Source organism: Fringilla coelebs (genome assembly GCF_963513975.1).
Source record: "Fringilla coelebs genome assembly, chromosome: 20".
In the NCBI taxonomy this organism is placed as follows: domain Eukaryota; kingdom Metazoa; phylum Chordata; class Aves; order Passeriformes; family Fringillidae; genus Fringilla; species Fringilla coelebs.
In genome coordinates this window covers 7,030,312-7,049,600 of record NC_140046.1, presented here as the reverse complement: position 1 = coordinate 7,049,600, position 19,289 = coordinate 7,030,312, and the positions used below count along the sequence as shown (strand labels likewise).

The following is a 19,289-nucleotide window of genomic DNA, read 5'->3' as shown; positions in this document are numbered from 1 at the left end:
CAGCATCCCAGCTGCCAGCAAGGCCCTTCTGGGGAAGGAGAACAGAGCAGAGGAAGTGAAGGGGAAGGAGAAGAGAAAAGGAATAGAGAAAGCTGATTTCTTTCCAAGTGTGCCCTGAGCTGCCTTTGCTGCTCTGGCTGGGCAGCTCTCCCTGTGTCCTTCAGGGCATTCCTGTGCTGTTTCAGGGTGTCTCTGTTCCATTCCAGAGAACACAGGTGCTCCTACCTGACCAGGCCACACTGGTTTCACTCTTCCTCTTGGCATGGATGGGGTTGGAAAGCTCCTGGAGCAAATTCAGTATCAAGGTCTTCTCAAATGAAGCATTGTCTGCTGCTTTGGGGGTCCCAGGAGCACTGAACCAGAATCCAGCTCTGGAGCCCAGCAGAGCCTGGGTCAGTGCAGGGGGTGGCTCAGAAGGGAAGATTCCTGCTACCTTTTGATGCTATTTTGTGGCTGCTCTAACAATCTCCAGCTGCAGAGAGCCCCAGAATGTCCCCATTTATAAGGGAGTTTATAAGGAGATACAAATCCTTCCTGCTGCTTTATGAGAACATGGAGGCAATCCCTTAAAAACATCTGAGGGTTGTGTTTTAACACACTTCAGTCCCATTTCATTCACAGTGTGTTTCATTCAGAGCTGATCCTGGAAAGAAACCTGGCTCTGAAGGAACTGGCCAGGAAGGACCTGGCACAGTCCTGTGCTGCCCAGGCCAGGCAGAGGCTGCTGAGCCCAAGGGCTGTTGATCAGAGCTCTCTTCTGTGTCACAATCACAGAATCACCTTCCATTAAATAATGTTGAGTCAAATGTCAGCAGGGGTGGATTTGTGGGAGTAACTGTCATGGTAATAATGTGCCATTTAGCTGGGATGTTTTGTAACCCAAATCTTTATCCCTGGCTTACCTCCAGCAGAAATGAAACCCTGGTTGTTTGCAGTCCATCCTCTGCCCCTCCCAGTGGATGTGCAGTTGATTTTGTTGATCACTTTCAAAACAAAAGGCTCTGCAACTGTTAAAGTCTTCACTGCTGTTTGATGCTCATTTCCCAATTTCATCTTACTCCCAAGCTGGGATGGATTTTGACATGGTCAAATAAAACTCAAATTAATTGGATTACACACTTCACTGGGGTACCTTTCCTCCTGAACATGAGAAGAGTCTCAGTTGTTTTGTTTCAGGGCTGTGAGGAGGGGGAAGATGAATGGGTTAGAAACAACAGTCAGATAAATACCTGTTTGCATTCAGCCTTTTCCTGCCCTGGGTTCCCCTGAATTTTACTGTGATGAGTTACAGGGATGGGTAGAAGGAAACATGAATAAGCTTGAGGTCATGGGCAGGAGGAGGTGGACATTATTCCTTTATGGCACCTCCAGCTGTGGAAAATGTGGGGTTTTCAGGGGGTTTGCCATCCTGGTGACCAGAAGCCAACATCTTCATCCAGGTTAAACAGGAGATTTATTGTTGGTCCTTCAGCAAAAGGTCAGGACAGAAAGGCTTGCTAGCACCAGGATGTGGGTTTCCTTGTGCTTGTGCTTGTTGTGTGGCCTTGCTGTCTTGGTTGTTCATTGAATTTTTGCCCCAGGTTTCCAGAACTGTCCCAAAGTGTTGTGGGGTGCTCAGATGAAAGGTGCTGCCATACAGGTACCTCCCCAGGTTACAGCTGTGCCACAGTCCAGATCCACAGGGAGAAGGGTTGTTGAATATGGTTTTGGCATCACAATAAATACTGAGGGTTGCTTTTTATTTATAGTTGTGGGTTTTCTGTTCAGCTGCCAACTGAATAGAAACCCATTGGCTGCAGGCTGAGGGAAGATATGGACAGCAACAGGCTGCTGGGTTTTATTCTTGACTGGAGAGAGCTGAGAAAGATGTTCAAAAGCACAAAACTCCTCCAATTCCTGCTGCTGGCTCTCCCTTCCCTGCTCTACTCCCATTTCTCTCCATTTCCCAGAGCTCAGGGAACCTGCCCAGTTGAACACCTAAAATAATCCTAACTGGCAGGAAAGTTTCCTGAGCACATGGAGGGGGCAGAGCACACCCATCCCTGGCTTTTCCTGCATCCTTAGACCTCAGGGCACCTCCCAGCAGCACCTGCCCAGGTGAGCTGGCTGGGCTGGGGGCTCAGCAGGTCCTGGGGCCAGGCAGGAGGGAGCCCCACAGCCTTCCCTTGCCAGGGCTGTGGTGGGGATGGCCAGTTTGGGGTCAGTCATTCCAAGGCAGGGTTGTACCAAGGTTTGGAGAGGAAGCACAGCTTGTCTGGGGGTCTCAGGGGTGAGAGGTCACAGCCTGTCGTGGGTGTGATGGAGACAATACAAATCAACACTATTTTCAGAAGGCTTCAAACTGGTTTTATTCTAGCCTGCATGCTTTTTATACATCCTTACAAAACTCATAAGTTTACACTTTACTCATTGGTCAGGAAAGACAGAGTGCTATTGGAACAGGCAGCTGCAGGTTTCTCTTATTTATCCTTCTTTCTTTCTTGGTTTCTGTACCAATGTCCTTGGTAGAAAATTCTTCCAGGGGTAAACATGGATCCTCTTATCAAACTTCTCTGTGGCTCACAGAAGTGGCTGTGAAACCTCTTCCACAGCAGCCCTTGGAGAGCAAGGGCCGGTGCTCCAGGAGCCCAAATTCAGCATCCTGCAGCACTGCCGGCCCGCGGCCAGCAACGGGCGCCAGAGCATTGCGGAGAGAGCCAGCCTGGCTGGGCTCGAGTCTAACTGTGAGCCGGGCTGGGCTCGAGTCTAACTGTGAGCCGGTCTGGGCTCGAGTCTAACTGTGAGCCGGGCTGGGCTCGAGTCTGACTGTGAGCCGGGCTGGGATCGAGTCTGACTGAGATCCTGGCTGGGCTCGAGTCTAACTGTGAGCCGGGCTGGGCTCGAATCTGAGATCCTGGCTGGGCTCGAGTCTGACTGTGAGCCTGGCTGGGCTCGAGTCTGACTGTGAGCCTGGCTGGGATCGAGTCTAACTGAGATCCCGGATGGGATCGAGTCTGACTGAGATCCTGGCTGGGCTCGAGTCTGTGGGCCTGGCTGGGCTCGAGTCTAACTGAGATCCCAGATGGGATTGAGTCCAACTGTGAGCCTGGCTGGGATCAAGTCTAACTGAGATCCCGGCTGGGATCGAGTCTAACTGTGAACCTGGCTGGGCTCGAGTCTAACTGAGATCCTGGCTGGACTCAAGTCTAACTGAGATCCCAGCTGGGCTCCAGTCTAACTGAGATCCCGGCTGGGCTCGAGTCTAGCTGAGATCCCGGCTGGGCTCGAGTCTAACTGTGAGCGTGGCTGGGCTCCAGTCTGACTGAGATCCCGGCTGTGCTCCAGTCTAACTGAGATCCCGGCTGTGCTCCAGTCTAACTGAGATCCTGGCTGGGCTCCAGTCTGACTGAGATCCCGGCTGTGCTCCAGTCTAACTGAGATCCTGGCTGGGCTCCAGTCTGACTGAGATCCCGGCTGGGCTCCAGTCTAACTGAGATCCTGGCTGGGCTCCAGTCTAACTGAGATCCTGGCTGGGCTCGAGCCTATCTGTGACCCTGACTGTGCTGTGCCCGCAGATGGAGAAGCCCAGCTGGCCTCCACCGTCATCGACACCATCCTGGCCGGGCTGCCCGGCCCGCGGGGAGCGCCGGGGCCCGTGGGACCACCAGGTGACAGCTGGGGCTGGGCTGGGGGCTGGGCTCAGGGCTGGGCTGGGGGCTGGGCTCAGGGCTGGGCTCGGGGCTGGGCTCGGGGCTGGGCTCGGGGCTGGGCTCGGGGCTGGGCTCAGGGCTGGCAGGGGGGACGATGGCAAAGCCCCTCTGATGGAGAGGGGATGGTCCCTGGCATGGAGGGGAGGGCTCCTCAATGGAAGGGTGGCAATAAGTAACTGGGCTTTTATCTGTTGATAGTGGCTGATTGTTTGACTTTACATCTTGAGAAAGGCTAATTAAAAGCTGTTTTTAAAAGTAGGTTGTTCAGTGATTCCTTCCTGAGAGCAGAGTTGTTCTCCCCCTGCTGCAAACCTGTCCTGTCAGTGCAGAGCTACCCCAAGCAGGGGCTGGCCAGAGGCTCTGTGATGTCTGTGAAGACTTTGGGGCCAGTTTGAGCAATTGCAGATTTTCACCAGTATAACTGCAATCAGAATCTGAGATGAAAATTCAGTGACAAGCCTTCTTTCTCTCTCTGCTGATGGGTGGCTTAAATGATAATATTCCTGCAAACGTCAGCACTTCCCTGTATGATGCATATTTAGGAGTCAACTCCCATTAGTTGCAGAAAAGGCTTCTCCTTTCATTATGAGGGCCTTTCATTTATCCTTCAATTCCTTTATTCTTTGACTTAAGCATTTGTATGGTGCATTAATGATTGAGGCTGATTCAGCTGTACTTTGTGTATAATGTCCACATTGTTTCATCTCAAGGGTTGTGACAACCAAAGCAGAGAGGAGTATTGCTAAGTTCAGGCTAAGCAAATATCCTGTCTCCCATCTGCAGGTATAATTTAACAGCTACTGTTGAGATATAATTATTTTTTCAAAAGGAATGAATCTGTTAAGTCACTGTGTGAGACAAGTTGACCTGTTTAGATGGTGCTTAACTCATCCTGGAAGCAGCTCTCCTGTGGTACAGATTTTAAATTAATTTATTTCCACTGCAGTGAGTGAAGACCAAGAGAGAGCTTTGCTTTGCCCCTCTCAGCCTCTCCTATCTCTGACCAAGTGCAGCAGCCCTGGGGCTTCCCTTGCCACCTGAGATTGTTCCAGGACCAGCACCTGCAGTGTCTTGCTCTCATGGAGCTGTTCCATGGATCTAGTTTAAATTTTCTCAAAAGCTGCATCTTAAGGAATGGAAATGTGGATGTTACTGACATCCTTCCTGCCTATTTCCACCATTGTTTTCCTCTCAGAGCTCTAACATCTCCCCCAGGATGTGTTCTGTCAGGATGTGGGTGTCCAGTAACAATCCAGTGTTTGATGAAGGGTTCTCACTCATTGAGAGACTCAGCAGAACATGAAAGAAGTGCATGCCTTTGGAATTTAGGGTTCTTCCCTAATCTCCTTAACATTGTCTCCAATTATGATTCCCACCAGGGCCACCAGGTGCTTCAGGACCCAAAGGGCCCCCAGGACCCATTGGAGCCCCTGGATCACAAGTAAGGTGCTTTGGTGCTTTGGGGTGAAGGGCAGAGGGGGTCAGGGGTGAAACATCATCCCATGCACAAGGAGGGACAGTAATCTTAGATCTGCTGTTTTGTTCCCCATAAAATTCTGTGATTTAATTCCTTTCTCTGTGATTTATTTTCTTTTTCTCGTTCTGGATTAAGAGGTTGAAATGGTTGTGCTTTCCAGATTTTCCCTTAATCATAACAACACACTGTGCTGCTGCTCTGTCAAAACATTTCACTGTGGCCTGAGTTGATGCAAAGGATCTGACATGGGCTTTACTAACACAGTGATAGAAAAAACTCTGCATTTCCTGTGGAACACATAAAAAGAACAAAAATGCATCAATGGGAATTCACCAATTCACCAGAGTGAAGGTGTTAAGCCTACTTTTCCAGACACAGCACTTTCTATTCAAGAAAAATATCACAAATTCCCATCAGTTTGATTATTTATTGATACAAACATTGTGGAGGGGGGAGACAATAATGGAGTGGGAAAAACTCACTCCAAAGAATTTATGGTAGAAGAAGGGCACAGTACTCACATGGATGGAAAAAGCTGATTAAATGGAAAGAAGTGAAGTCATGAATAGGGAACTGCCAAACTGCTCCAAACTGTGGTTGGCTGATACAAAGGGACTCAGTTTTGGGAAGAATATTGCTTAATGTGGAGGTGAAACAGCAGCATCAAATTTTTCAAAGGAATCCCACCTGACTGGAGAGCACAGAGAAAGGTGAAGTAACTTTATAGGGGGAAGTAGCTCAGATCTGGTAAGAGGAGGTTTGGAACTGAAAATAGAGAGAGAAGATGTTTCCTATGTGTTTATCAACCACTTTGAAGAAGCAATGAACAACAGGTTAGGGAAAGTTTGCCAGTGTAGCAGAATCCTTTCAATTAGGAAATACTCTGGAGAACAATGAGAAACTCCAGATAGATACAAACACAGTGAGAGATTTGGCAGCCAAATGACAGATGCAGTTTAACATCATTAACTATAAGGCAATTCACAATTCATAAGGAGATTCTACAGCATGGTCTGGCTTTTTGACACGCAGCACACACTGCAAGACTTTCATTTTTGCACTGGAATTCAGTGTTCTTGAGCATCCCTGTCTCACCACACACTGCTGGGAGCTGTCAGGAGCAAAGGATGCTTTGGACACCTGGGCTTTGTCCATGCTGCATGTTTGACATGGGGCCAAGCCTGGTCTGTGCCCCACCTTGTTTGGCAGCCCCAGGGGACCTCCTAAGCCAGGACTAAGTCTCTGAAGGCTTGGTGGGGCTGGCTGCAGGCAGGGCACTGCTGGCTCCCAGCTGAAATGGGAGAGGGCTCCTCATTTGCACCCTTAAATCACACATGTGCCACCTCTCTGGGCCTGAGCTCCTCACAGCAGTGCTCCTTCCCTGGGCCCACAAAACCCATTTCCCTGGGTGCTGATGTGGGGATTTTGGGGAGCTGTTCCTAACTAGGCTGGCTTAAATCCCCAGTGGCCTGGAGGGGAGCTCCAGACTCACTTCTGCAGCCTCCAAGACAACGTGCAAGTCACTTGAGGTGGAAAAAAACCATCTTGTACGTGGCTGTGGGGAGAAGGAGAGCTGACAGGCTGAATATAAACAAACAATATTGTTCTCTCTTGGTCTGGTTAATAACTGTGGCTTCTCTGGGTGGATAAGTGAAGAATTTGGATCGATTTCTGCATAGCAGTTCAATTAGTAGAAATCTGGAGACTGTGCCCTTCTTAGCCATTGGTGACTGCTTTATAGATTTGTTCAACCCAGGGAGTAAAATTATTAGCAGAGATTGGGCTTAATTTCAAAATTGTTTATTAGGGTGAGTGAATAGCTTCAAAATAATTTCCACTACACAATCCAATTAATTTTCAGGTATGTGTGCTTGCTCCTGCCACCCACTGAGGCAATTAAGAAGCAGGGGGAAGCAGTAGGGATTTTTAAGCTAAACACACTACCTGTGTATTAACTTCTTCTTGGTGACTGAGAACAAGAACTGTCCTGTCATACTGACCCCAAAAAAATGTTACATCAGGGGCCTGCAGTGCCTTAAAAGAACCAAATAGAGGGATCTGCAGAAAGTGCAGGGCTTGGGATATCTGCAAACAGAGCTCCTGTTGTGTTTGCTTGAGGGAAAAAGAGAATCCAGCCCAATTGCTTAATGGGTGTATGAGGTTTTCAGGAGCTGAGGATCACTGGGAAATGTATTTACTACACCTACACAAAGGTTGCACAGTAGAAATTAATTCCTTCTCATTCTGCATCTCTTCTAGGGCTTGCCAGGATCTCCAGGACAGCCTGGACCAAAAGGATCCAAAGGAGACCGAGGAGAGAGAGTAAGGTTTTACAGGCACAGGGAGATTCCCACAGCAGCTGGGGGCTGTGCAATTGCACACAGCACAGCTCTCACAGATGCAGTGGCACCACAGCCACCACCGCCTTAAATGCAGAGTTGCTGGGGTTTCTGCAAGAACCAAGATGAGGTTTTCTGTACAAAGACTTGAATTCCTTGCAAAGTCAGGTATTCCCCAAAGAGATTAGCAGATTTGCTAATTTAGATTTGCTACCCCAAAGATGTGAATGGTGAATAAAGGCCTGTGGAGACCAACTTTGTTCCACCAGCCAAAGCTGTTTAGTGTGCAGTGTTTCGAGAGGTCTAACTGAACTCTTCCTTCTGTGGCACTAAGGCTTTAAAATCTCACCAGACTTTTCCTGAACCAAAGTCATTCCCCAGGTCTAATGATGTTCTTAACATATTTGGAATACTGAAGTCATGTTCTTAATGTTTATGTGCCTCAGTCCTCAGTGGGCTGTCCAGTGCTGATAACCAAACAGAGAACAAAAAGGCTGCTTGAATGTTAATTCCAAACTGGTGAAGTTTAGGAACTACCAGAGAAATATCTGAGAAGGGTGTAAATGTGACAGATTCCCAGCCCAGCATTCAACCACTGGGAAGGGTTTGAAAGGGGAATTTGAGCCTTTGGCTCCTTCTGTCCAGCTGAATTGCCAAAAGATCATGGTCTGAAATCTCTGGGTGAGTCTAGGAGCACAAAATCACTTGGGAGTGGAGTGGGTGGAAGAGGATCATCAGCCCTTAGGTCTGAAATGGGCACCATGGACTGTGGAGAACCACTGAGAACCCAGCATGGAGAGAGCCAAAGGAGGGGACAAGGACAAGGAGGACAACCTTGGCTGGCTCCTCTGAAGTGATGGATGTCTGCAGTGGTGGGAGACAAGCTCCCTTTCCTCCCAGGTTTCCTGTCCCACAGATGGGGGTGAAGGGCTGCTGCAGGTGTGTGATTCCCCCATGACAAAACCTCCTCTGCATTCCTGCTCCCCTTCCCATCCAGCAGAGCAGAGGATGCCTGAAAGAGCCAGGACAGGGAAATGCAGAACTCCAATGTGCTGACTTCTCAATTTCCTGGGAATAACCAGCAGCAGACAAACTGCTCCTCTGTGCAGCCTGTGCAAGGTGCTTGTTTCACCCCTCCTGAGGCATCAGGAGCAGCAGATATCTGAGTGGGGGGCACACCTGCCTTTGCAAATCTCTGTTATACTTCAGTTTTGGGTGCTTGGTCCTGTTCTTACAAGAAATCACTTGCACTTCCCTGAAAGACAGAGTGGCTGTTGGTCACTTTTTGTAACTCTTTCCTTGTGCAGCTCAGCCAGTTTGGGCATGACTTGGCTTTACAAATAGATTGCAGACTGATGGAGTTTTGGGACTAGAATTCAAGATTCTGGTAGAGAGCAAAACCTGAATTGGTGAGATGGATGCACAGATTACCAACTACATCTCATTGCCGTTCAATCTTTATTTTCAGATAAAAAAATAGAAGGGCATGTTTTGTGGCAAAGTGTCACATTTCCATTCAGGAAACTGATAAAACTCTTCCTCAGTGATTTATTTAACATTTTGCTGTAGTTTGTGGTCGACCATATTACTAATATTACTACTAATATACCATATTACTAGTACACTTATTTTGAAACAAAATCCTGTTGCGTTGTGTCCATTCACTCCTGACAGATCCCTTCAAATTTGGTTTGGTTCCCTCCTTGCTAGGGATTTAGAATTGTAATTCTCCTCTTAGGTTTGGGACAAATGAGAGTTTCAAATATCAAAATGTCTTGATAAAAAGGAAAAAAAAAACATATTTTCAGTTAGTGTGGAAAGGGAAGCTGACAGCTTTTTCTGTCAGAATTTCTGTAGGATGCTCTGTGTGGTTTTTGTCTTTTGTGCTTGTGGCTTTCAATGCTGGTTTTGACAACTACATGCTGCAATTTTGGGTTTGGTGGATAAAAATGAGGGCTCGAGCAGAGGAGCTGTGCAGCTGCAAAGAAAAGCAGAGGGGAGGGGGGTTTACAACATCTACTGAGATTTGAGAAAATGTTATTATACATTCTTCCTGCTTAATCTTGAAGAGAACAGATGTGGGAGAGACCTGCAGCAGTCAGAGCACAGCCCCTGGATGGCTCAGCTCTGTGTGCTGCTCACGCTCAGCCTCTGCTCATCCCAAGCACTGCCAGCCAGGGAGGCTCCCAGCATCTCCAGGCACTCTCCAGAGCAACAGCCAGGGAGGCCTGGGATAAAAGATATTGCCAACATCCAGCCTAAATATCCTTTGATCCCCTTTAAGCTGATAACATCCTTTCTGTTCCTCCTGGACATGGAGCACAGGCTGTTTATGTATTTTCAGTCTGTTGTTGTGCTCCTCTCTAAGATTTTTCCTCTTGCCTGTGCTTTTTCACAAGCTTTGCTCCCTTCAGTGCAGAATCCAAGTATTTCCCTTGGAAGGTACTAGGAGCACCTGACAGACTGGGCTTTTCTCCCTGTCTGTTCCTGGTGCTGGCAAGGCATTCCATAGGAACTCATTCCATGGGGATGATCTGTAGGTGCCCCTTGGTTTTATACAAATTTGATGGACACAAACCCAGCAGCTCTCCCTTTCCACTGCAGAAATCTGCCACCATATCTGTAGGTCTTTTTTGGGGGAAAAAGGATGGGTTTGTTGCTGTGTGTGTCTACAGGAGGAGAGGCAGGGGAAAATGGGGCTGCTTCATTAATGGATTTCTATGAATGCTTTTACATTTTGCCTCTTCTTCCCTGCTTTCTCACTAAATAACCTCTAACTGCTCTCCTGGTCAGGGATTCCTGACCAGGGTGGGAACACTGGGGAGGAAAACAGGGAGGAAAAAAAGATGTTCTGTTCAACAGCATTTCATTCTGCCCCAAACCAACACTAGTTCAAACTGTTTCTCTTAAAGAAAAAAAATAAAATAATTTTAAAAAAAAGAACAAAAACCCCTCACTGTGAACAATGTGAAAATTAGCACAGCAGGAGAAAGAAACAAACCAACCAAAATATTGTACCTGTGTTTTGATCAGTAGCTGTGGGGTGTGTGGAGCAGGAGCAGATTAAATCAGTTCTTGGTGGGAGTCCTGGGCTCTGTTCTGGCTGGGGCAGCAGCAGCCCATCACTTCTACCAGAGAGAAGAATGCAGTGTCTTTGTAAGGAACAAATCTCCAGCCAAATTCCTTCCTGCTATAATGTAACTGACTGCTGGAAAGTTCAAAAAACCTGCTAATCATCTTACAGAGAGGGCACTCAGCTCAGGAGCTCTGTATCCAACCCAGCTCCTCCTGATGGGATTTGGAGCTGATACTTGACAGAAAACCATAACCCTCTTTTGCTGTCTCTAAGTGATAATGTCAAGGGAGAGGAATTTTTTTTACACATTATCCCAAGTGTAAGGTTTTTTTTTCATTAAGCCATCTTAATTCCACTAGTAAAAATTACACTGTGTTCTTGTCAAGTGGCAAAGTATCTCCTAATGACACTGCCTTTATTTCCCACAGGGGCAAGCAGGTCTGCCTGGAGAGAGGGGCATTAAGGGACTTCCTGTAAGTGCTGCACTCCGGGGTGGTGCCAGGCTCAGGTGGGGCTGGTGCCTGGCACTGCAGGTGCCACTGGCTGGCCTGGAGCTGCTTCAGAGCTGAGCTCAGTCTGAGCTGCTTCAGAGCTGAGCTCTGACACAGCAGAGCTCCAGACATTTGTCCCACAGACACCCTCATCTGAACAAATCCCTCTGCAAATGAAGCATGCCCTGGTGTAAAGCACGGTGCTGATGTGACCTGGGGGGCACCAGAGGGGCTCTGCTGTGCCTGCATTTTGCTCTGGCCAGAGCTGGGCACACACAGGAGCTCCTGGCACCAGCAGAGCCCAAAGGTGGGCTCAGTTAAACAGCTCAGAGTCCATCAGCTGCTCTCAACTCCCTCCTGCACCTTGGCTGGCCAAGCTGAGCTGGAAACCCTGTAATGAGGTTAAGAGATGTCTCCAAATGATTTTTTGGCAATACCTGAACAGATGCCCAGAGATGTCTGCACTGGCACATATGGCCAGTGGAAACAAACCAATGGTGATGAAGGTTGGCTGACAGACATCTAGTGGACAAAATTGGGTGGTTTTTTTGGCTGGCAGCTTCCAGAGAAGCCCCAGAGCCTCTGGGAGTGTTCTCATCTCTCTTTCTTGGTTCCACCTCATCATTTCATACAATTCACACAACCTTTTCCTTGGTGCTTCCTCCTGTGCTCACCTCTGCTTTGTAAATGTCTCAGGGATGTCCCACAAGTTTGAGGAGCCCAAGCCTTCCCACTCTGTTTCAGATTGTTAGTTTTGTTTTAATGTTTAGAGTGGTTGAATCTCTCCCTGTCATCTGCTCTTCAGAAAGTGCATGAACTTCCTGGCTGGGGGGAAACATGGGAGCAATGTTCACAGCACAGAGAGATCTTTGATCAAGAAAAGCTTAATGAGCATCTTCAGAGGCAGAAAGTGATGTGACTAATTAATGAAAGCAGAATGGAGGGGTTTCTGTTCTAAATCAAGATGGACATGTCCATGTTTGGGGGAAAGGAGTAATTCATCTATGGTTTAGCATACAGTGTTGTTCATTGAGAGCCCAGTGAGATGTCCATGGCATTTCTGGGGCCCAGGCCATGGCAGTTGGCTCCTCCTGCAGCTTGGCCACTCCTGGACAAGTTCATTTGTGTTAGAAATGGTGGTGACCTCCTGGGAAGCTGACAGGAGCCAGGGCAAAGCTCAGGAGAGCACTTTAGTCCTTGGCATGAAGGTCCATGTGTTTCCTGCTGGTGAAATGCTTTAATTTGCTCCTTTGGTGGGGAGGGGTCCAAGGGCTCCTGGAAGGCTCCTCAGCCACATGTAACCAAGTTTCCTTCCTTTGTTTCAGGGTGAGCCAGGCAAGAAGGGTGAGGAAGGAGACAAAGGTGCTGATGTAAGGATGTGTTTCTACTGTTTTGGTTTTATCACTTTGCTGTCCTTCAACCCTTTGACAGGTGGGTTTGGAGGACCAGAGGATGAGTTCACAGTTAAATGTGCAGGGCAAGTGTGCCTTGGGTTTGAAATTAATGTGTGCCAGAAATCCTGGTCTGTGAGGTTTCCTTGGCCATGTTGTCACCATGTTCTTGAACACCTCAGTCCCCAGAGGTTGTTCTGTCACATGGAGCTGGTTGGGAATTGCTTCCCTATTGTCCCTCCCAGCTGCTGATGGACAGACTCCCAAAAGAGATCAAACTGCAAGTGCAGAGCACTGGAGTTCTCACATCTTCGCTCTCAATCCCTGAAATACTCCCCAACATCTCTTTGGCCCTTCAAGCCCACACCTAAGGTGACAAGGACAACAAACTACAGCCTGAGTGTACATGAGGAGCTCTTTGAACAGGGATTTCTCTTGCACTCCTGCTTAGGTTATCTCCTCTTTTTGCATCTTTTCATTTTTAAACATCCACACTGCAGGGTTTGGTGCTATGAAAGTGACATTATGAACAAGAAGCCTATTCTGCAGCACATTCCAATGTTAGTTTGGTTTTCTTTCTTGCAGGGGGAAGGTGTCCAACAGCTTCGAGAGGCTCTGAAGATTTTAGCTGAGAGGGTATTGATCCTTGAGCACATGATAGGAATTCATGGTAAGCACTGCTAAGGTTTTCTTCTCCAGGGAACCAGGGCTCTGCTCAGGCTTCATGGTCAAACCTCCTCCCACTCTCCTGAGCTCTCTGGTGTCTGTTCAAGCCCCATTTTCAAAACTAGGTACCATGACTTAGCTTTGAGTTGAGTTCCAGCAGCTGTACTACTTCCTCTGGCTTTCCAGTAGCAGGTGAAATGACCCTTACAGTGATTTTTGTTACAGTTCAGGCAGCCAAGTCATGAGCAGCAGCTCAAGCCATGTGGCACAGATCATCCACCAGCTTCCCACAGAGCTGCTTGTTCAAGTCTTTAGGCCAGATCATTTAATCCTGTTAACAGCATCTTCCAAGTGACTTGAACACCTCTGAGGCCCTTGCTTTGTGCAGCACCAGGTTTTGCACAGAAAGCTCAGACAGAGCTGCCATGCCACCCTGAAAATCAGTGATTTTCATGTCACCCTGAAAATCAGTGATCCCTGAACATTTTGTGGTCATAACTTACATGAAACCTATTTTCACAGTCAGATTTAAAGTCCCACATGTTGTACATTCAGATAGATTTCTGTGATCTCTTGAGGCTGTGAGGCTGTTGGCTCTCCCATCACTGGGACAGTGTGTACATCATTCTTTAAAGAATGTTCTCTTCCCTTAACCACAGGATGGTGTTGGTTATTGTCACAGGAGTTGGTTATTGCCAGACTGCTCCTTTTGGGGTAGCCAAGGATCAATTCTCTCCCAGCTGCCAAAGCCTGCTGTGCTAGAACAAACACTTTCTGTGTTTCAGAAACACAGTTGGAGGCAAAATGTTTAGCTCTGCTATCCCAGCCTGTGAGCAGCAAACCTACTCCCTGGCACTGAGCAAGTCCCAGAGCACTTTTCTGTCCTTGACACATGGAACCTCATCCCTGGCCTTACTTGTGAGCCCACCTCACACCTCCCCTCAGATCAGCATCCACTTTTATTGGAATGTGGCCTTTGGATATTGATTTAAGCTATGGGAGTGCTAAGTAGCTGAAATGCCCAGCAGACCTGCACAGTAATTCCATCCCAAGCACTTCAGGCAGCACTTTGGGATCCCAGCCCTGTCTGGAGCCAGCAGTGCTGGGATGGAATTGCTGCTGGACCCTTCCAGTGCCAGGGCATGGCTGGCTTGGAGCCTGCTCTGCTCAGTGGCTGCCTGCCCTTGGAGGCTCCAAGTTCTATTTCCAAAAGCAACAGGCAGCAACAGCAGAAGCTTTTTGGGAAACCCTGAATCACAACCCCATGATTCAGCCACACTCACCCTGACCTTACCTCTGCTCTAATCCTGCTTCACTTCACGTTTTCAATCCAAGGGCAGAAAAATGTATTTTTATACATTTTGTATAAAAATGTATAAAAAGCTGCTTTGCTTTGAGCTGGTGGAGGTACCAGGCACATATCCATTCCATTTCCTAGGCAGCAACCCATGCCAGCTGGGGTGATCTCCAGGGAGGAGGGAAAGGGGGGTTCCCTGGATGAGTCCATATGGAAAGGGGATTTACAAGACCCAGAGTCTGGGCCTCCTTTGGCTTTTACTTTGTACCTTTATTTATAGTGGTACAAAGCAAAAAATCACATCCTTAGGAATGGTCTGCAGACCCTGGGACTGGATTCACACACCTTGCCCCAGCAGAACTGCCTGATTTAGCTGTTTTTCACATTCTGTTTGGAAATACAGCAGCAGCAAGGTATGGGCTGCTGTTATTTTGAAACAGTCATTTCAGCAAACTATTTGTATTGATCTGTTACTGCTTGGGATGGAGATGAGTTATTTACACTCGTGTGTACTTCTGTACCAGTGTAACTGCATCAGCAAAAATGGATGTTTTTTTAATTGTGCACTGTGGTTAGGTCATATTTAAAGACCTATATTGTATGACTTTAGGGGGTTTTTTGTCCCATAAGTATTGATAATTGTATTCCTACTCTGTGCTTTTGAAATAGTTCCATTCTTTCACTTCACACATATTTTAGGCCCTAAAAAAATAGTGTTTAGAAAGGGAACTTGGAAAGTAAGGCATATTTTCCTTGTGCAATTATGTTCATTTTTGTGTATATGGTTAAAAAGGCCCAACAAACAAAGAGAAAAAGACATTAAATAACAGAAAGTATTTTCCTTGAGCACAGACCTCCCTGGACTGAAAGGCACCACAGAGGTTTAAATCACCCAGCACTGACTGCCTGGTCATGTTCCCAGTGTAGGTGTTAAGGATTTGACCACAGGTTCTGGGGCAGCCCAGCTTTAAAACCCCACTCAGAAATGCCAATCCCATGCTCTCATTTTCCCAAGAAACTTCCCACTGAGTGTGGTTTCCAAAACCACAGCCACCCAAGCAACAAGGCAAAACATCCCAGCAAACAAACCTCTCCTCTACCCTGGGAGGGCAGCTGGAGCTGACCTGGCCTGGAAGCTGCAGAGAGCAGCCCAGCAGGACACAGAAAAGCCCAAATTGTTTGGCAGGGTTTGGTGCCAGCAGACAGAACCCAAATCCTCCAGCAGCCAAAATCTCACTGGAAACAGAAATGCTGCCTGGTGGGATCAAACCAAGGCTGGCACGTTGGGCTCCTGGCAGGGAAACACAAACACCCACCTCTGGAGGCAGAAGGAAGAAGAAATTGGGGCATTGGAAAGGATGAGGCAGATGAAACCACCAGCATCTGTTGCTGAAGAGTGGCTCAGATCAGTGTATATTGAATTGTTCAGCTGAGGGAAGAGTAGGAGGTTGTTACCTGGAGGAGCTTTGGGAGCAGGGACAGCCACCATCCATCCCCAGAATTGTTGCTGATTTGGCTGCAGCCCAGGGTGGGTTAATCCTTCCATTCAATCCTTTCAGGGCCTCCAAATGTCCTTTACTAGGAGTGAAATGGTATTTAAACCCTAAGAGCATCACTGCTCACCAGCTCATCCTCCAACACCAGGAGTCTGTGGGCAGTGCTGAGGAGTTGCTGCAGTCCAAGTAAATTCATAATTAATACAAGTGTCACCATGATATTTTCTGAAAAATCCCTTTGCCAGGATTTTTTCTTCTGGGAAGCTGAGAAGCCTCAGAAAATGATGAAAACATTATCTGATTGCTTCTCCTGTGTTTGCTGCTTTGGAATGTGGTCTGGAGATTATTTACCAACAGGTGCATGTTTGATTGGTTTCATGGGAATTGTTTTTACTTAATGACCAATCACCATCAGCTGTGTTGGACTCTGAGGAGTCAGTCACGAGTTTTTATTATTCATTCTTGTTAAGCCTTCTGTCTGTATCCTCTCTTTCTTTAATATAATATCATATGATAAAATAATAAATCAGCCTTGTGAGAACATGGAATCAGATTCTCATCTCTCACCTCATCCTGGGGACTTCACAAACACAACAGAACAGCACTTTAGAAATAGAACTACAAATGAGAACAGGCCCTGCATTTGGAGCACTTACCCCAGTAAGAGCTCAGGCAGAGCAGAGGGGAAACATCTAATGCAGGTGAAGTGTGATGGCAGCAAAACTGTAGCTCCAAAGTTGCTTCCTGCATGGAGAGCAAACAGGAGGGAGATTGTGGGAATCCATAAAATCAGAGGGTTTTGGGGAAGCTGCAGAAGGCAGGCCTCAGAGACAGCAGAACTGTGGTTAGAACTAAGCAGTAGCCATGAGATTGGTCAGCAGAAAAATTATGTAAGAAGTAGAAAAGTAAGGACAAACAGAACAATGGTCTGTGTATTAATGCTTGGATAGAATAACTCCCATAGCTGCAGAAAAGTTTATCTAGTGAGATATTAGGAAGTTCTAAGCTTAATAATGGAGCTCTGTGCATTGTGTTTGAAGGCTTACAAGCAGGTATTTTATTTGAAATAAGCAAGCATTGTTTTAACCAAAGTGTGCTTATAGTGATTGGATGGAACTACTATCAGTGTGCTTTTGCTTTGTGAGATTGGCCAAAAAACTTTTAAAGTCAGTTGTAGCATTGAGTTCTTGGTCTGCTGCCTGAGACGTGAGCTGATGGCATCTTCCCATTGCCATAACCATGTAGTGAGGCTGATGCTGGAAAATCAAACAGCTCAAAGCACGTTCCCAGCAGTCCCGTCCCGCTGGTGATTTGTGCACAGCCCCCGGCCGGCGACCCGAGCACAAGAGGAACCACTCAGAAGGGCCCATGAGTGCCTTCCTCAGCCTCCCCTTTTAAATAGTGCTCTCCCATGACTTTCTCTCCTTACAGACTCTTTGTCTTCCATTGAGCCAGGCTCTGGACAGGATGTGATCCCAGGCTCCCCCCTGAGAAGCAGCATCAAGATCAAGCGAGGAGGACCCCGGCAGCCCCAGGCCCACCAGATCCTCTCCTCCCTGCTGGATGATGCTGAAGCCAGAAGGAGAAGCCACAGGATGAAGTAGGAGCATCTCTGTGTCCTCCCTGCCTGTTCTGCAGTTAAAGATCCAGTACCCAGTGCTTAATTGCACCCTGCAGATGAAGAGGGTGGGAGGCTGCAGTGTTGGTGGCTGGGGTTCCTTCCCTGGCCAATTCTGAGCCCTGGTTGCAGGGAATGACTTATCCATAGCTCAGAGAGGGTTTTGAGAATGTTTTCCTTGATTTTGTTGTTTTGCCTTTGGAATAGCAGTTGTCAGGTGTCTCAGAAGCTGCCTACAGGAGTGGCACCTCCTGGCTGTGCCTCGAGGGTTTAACCCTGCCCTTGCTCTCTCACTGCCCTTGACAGTCATTCAGTAAAGCTCTGCTTAACTGGCCAAGCCCATCCATCCCACCCAGAGCCAAAGCCAAGCCTCAACCTTGTCCATTGCTGCAGTTGGAGACATCTGCTTTCATTTTCTGCATGACCTGCAAGGATTTATTTTAAGCAAAGAACAAATTAGAATACAAATTACATCTAAAAGTATTGCTCTGAAAATTCAGGTGGCTCTCTGGACTTTAACAACAAAATCCTGGCTTTTCATGTTGCTAATTGCATGTGAGTGACATTATTTCTATTTGTGGTTGGCCAAACAAGGACTTTTGATGCAAATGTTCATGGAAACATTGGCTTTCTGTCTGTCTTCAGAGAGTTTTGGCTATTTCTGTGAAAACATAGAGCAGTTTGCATGAGATATGATGGAATTGTGCAAGAATTTTCCCATACTGTGTTCAGCTTGTGCATACATCCAGAGATAATTAATTTAAGTGGTGGCAGTAGCTATTCACAGAAAAGGATATTTTGCAATAGTTCTTAATCCTACAGCAATCAGGAAAAATGTTTTCACAGTGTTTTGTTTTAATCTTGTGAGTAAATCCTCACCATTTGGATCTGAAGACAGTGTAGGAGCAAACCACAGCCTAGGGAATTAGAGTCTTGTCAAGAGCTTATCTTGCACTGGGAGTTAAATACAGAGTCATTTTACTTTTTGCAATAACTGGTTATTTTAGGGGAAGTACCAGCTTCCAGGTTTAAGAAGTTGAACCTGCCCTTCAGTGACAAATGAATCACTCCACCTGCTGTGCTAACCAGGTCAGACAAGCTGATGTCATTCATGTAGACAGTGATTTTTGTTAGAAGGGGGAGATTAATCAACAAAACTGACTGGACTATTTTTTACTTTTTAATTCCCACATTCTGACAGTTCTCAAATTCAGCCCAGGACAAAAGTGAGCAAATTGATTTGTCTTAAGGCCCCTGTGTGTTTGGTTCCTGTGCAGAACACAGCTGTGAGCAAGCTGGGCTGCACTGCTGCAGTGTTTCTGTCAGAGGCTTTCCAAAGAAAACACTCTGCAGTCCCTGAGTTCAGCACCCCAAGTGATCTTCCCAAGGCAAAGCCCACTGGAAATGAGGCTAAAAATGGAGGAGCTCTGCCAGCCCAGCATTAGCCCCACATTAAATTGACTGTCCATAAACACTGTAAACATGGCAGTGCTACCAACAGAGACAATCCCAATCCTTCCTCTGAAGAGCCTGGCATTTCCACAAATGAGCAGGTTACAGGCTCCTTCAGGATGGCTGAACCCACCATGCCTTCACTTGGCCCTGCTCCTCAGGAACCCAGCCATCCCCAGCCAGGTGAAATGGCACAAACTGATGCTGAGCAAGCACCAGAACCTTCTTTTACTGCTATGCAGCTGGATAACAACCAGCTGTGCTGGAGGCAGCAGGGATGCAAGTCCCTGCCCTGCT

General features: G+C 47.3%; 1 protein-coding gene across 1 annotated transcript in view; it reads left to right on the top strand.

Annotated features, from left to right (window-relative positions):
• COL26A1 (collagen type XXVI alpha 1 chain) overlaps positions 1 to 18,572 on the top strand; it is a gene marked incomplete at both ends in the record, with an annotated part of 166,481 nt that extends 147,909 nt beyond the window's left edge. The window contains 8 exons of the mRNA XM_084218941.1: positions 3,555 to 3,647; positions 5,069 to 5,130; positions 7,426 to 7,488; positions 11,010 to 11,054; positions 12,398 to 12,442; positions 13,049 to 13,133; positions 17,354 to 17,522; positions 18,548 to 18,572. Coding sequence (XP_084075067.1) covers positions 3,555 to 3,647; positions 5,069 to 5,130; positions 7,426 to 7,488; positions 11,010 to 11,054; positions 12,398 to 12,442; positions 13,049 to 13,133; positions 17,354 to 17,522; positions 18,548 to 18,572 — 587 coding nt within the window. The remainder of the gene's footprint in view (positions 1 to 3,554; positions 3,648 to 5,068; positions 5,131 to 7,425; positions 7,489 to 11,009; positions 11,055 to 12,397; positions 12,443 to 13,048; positions 13,134 to 17,353; positions 17,523 to 18,547) is intronic.
• Positions 18,573 to 19,289: the final 717 nt, after the last annotated feature.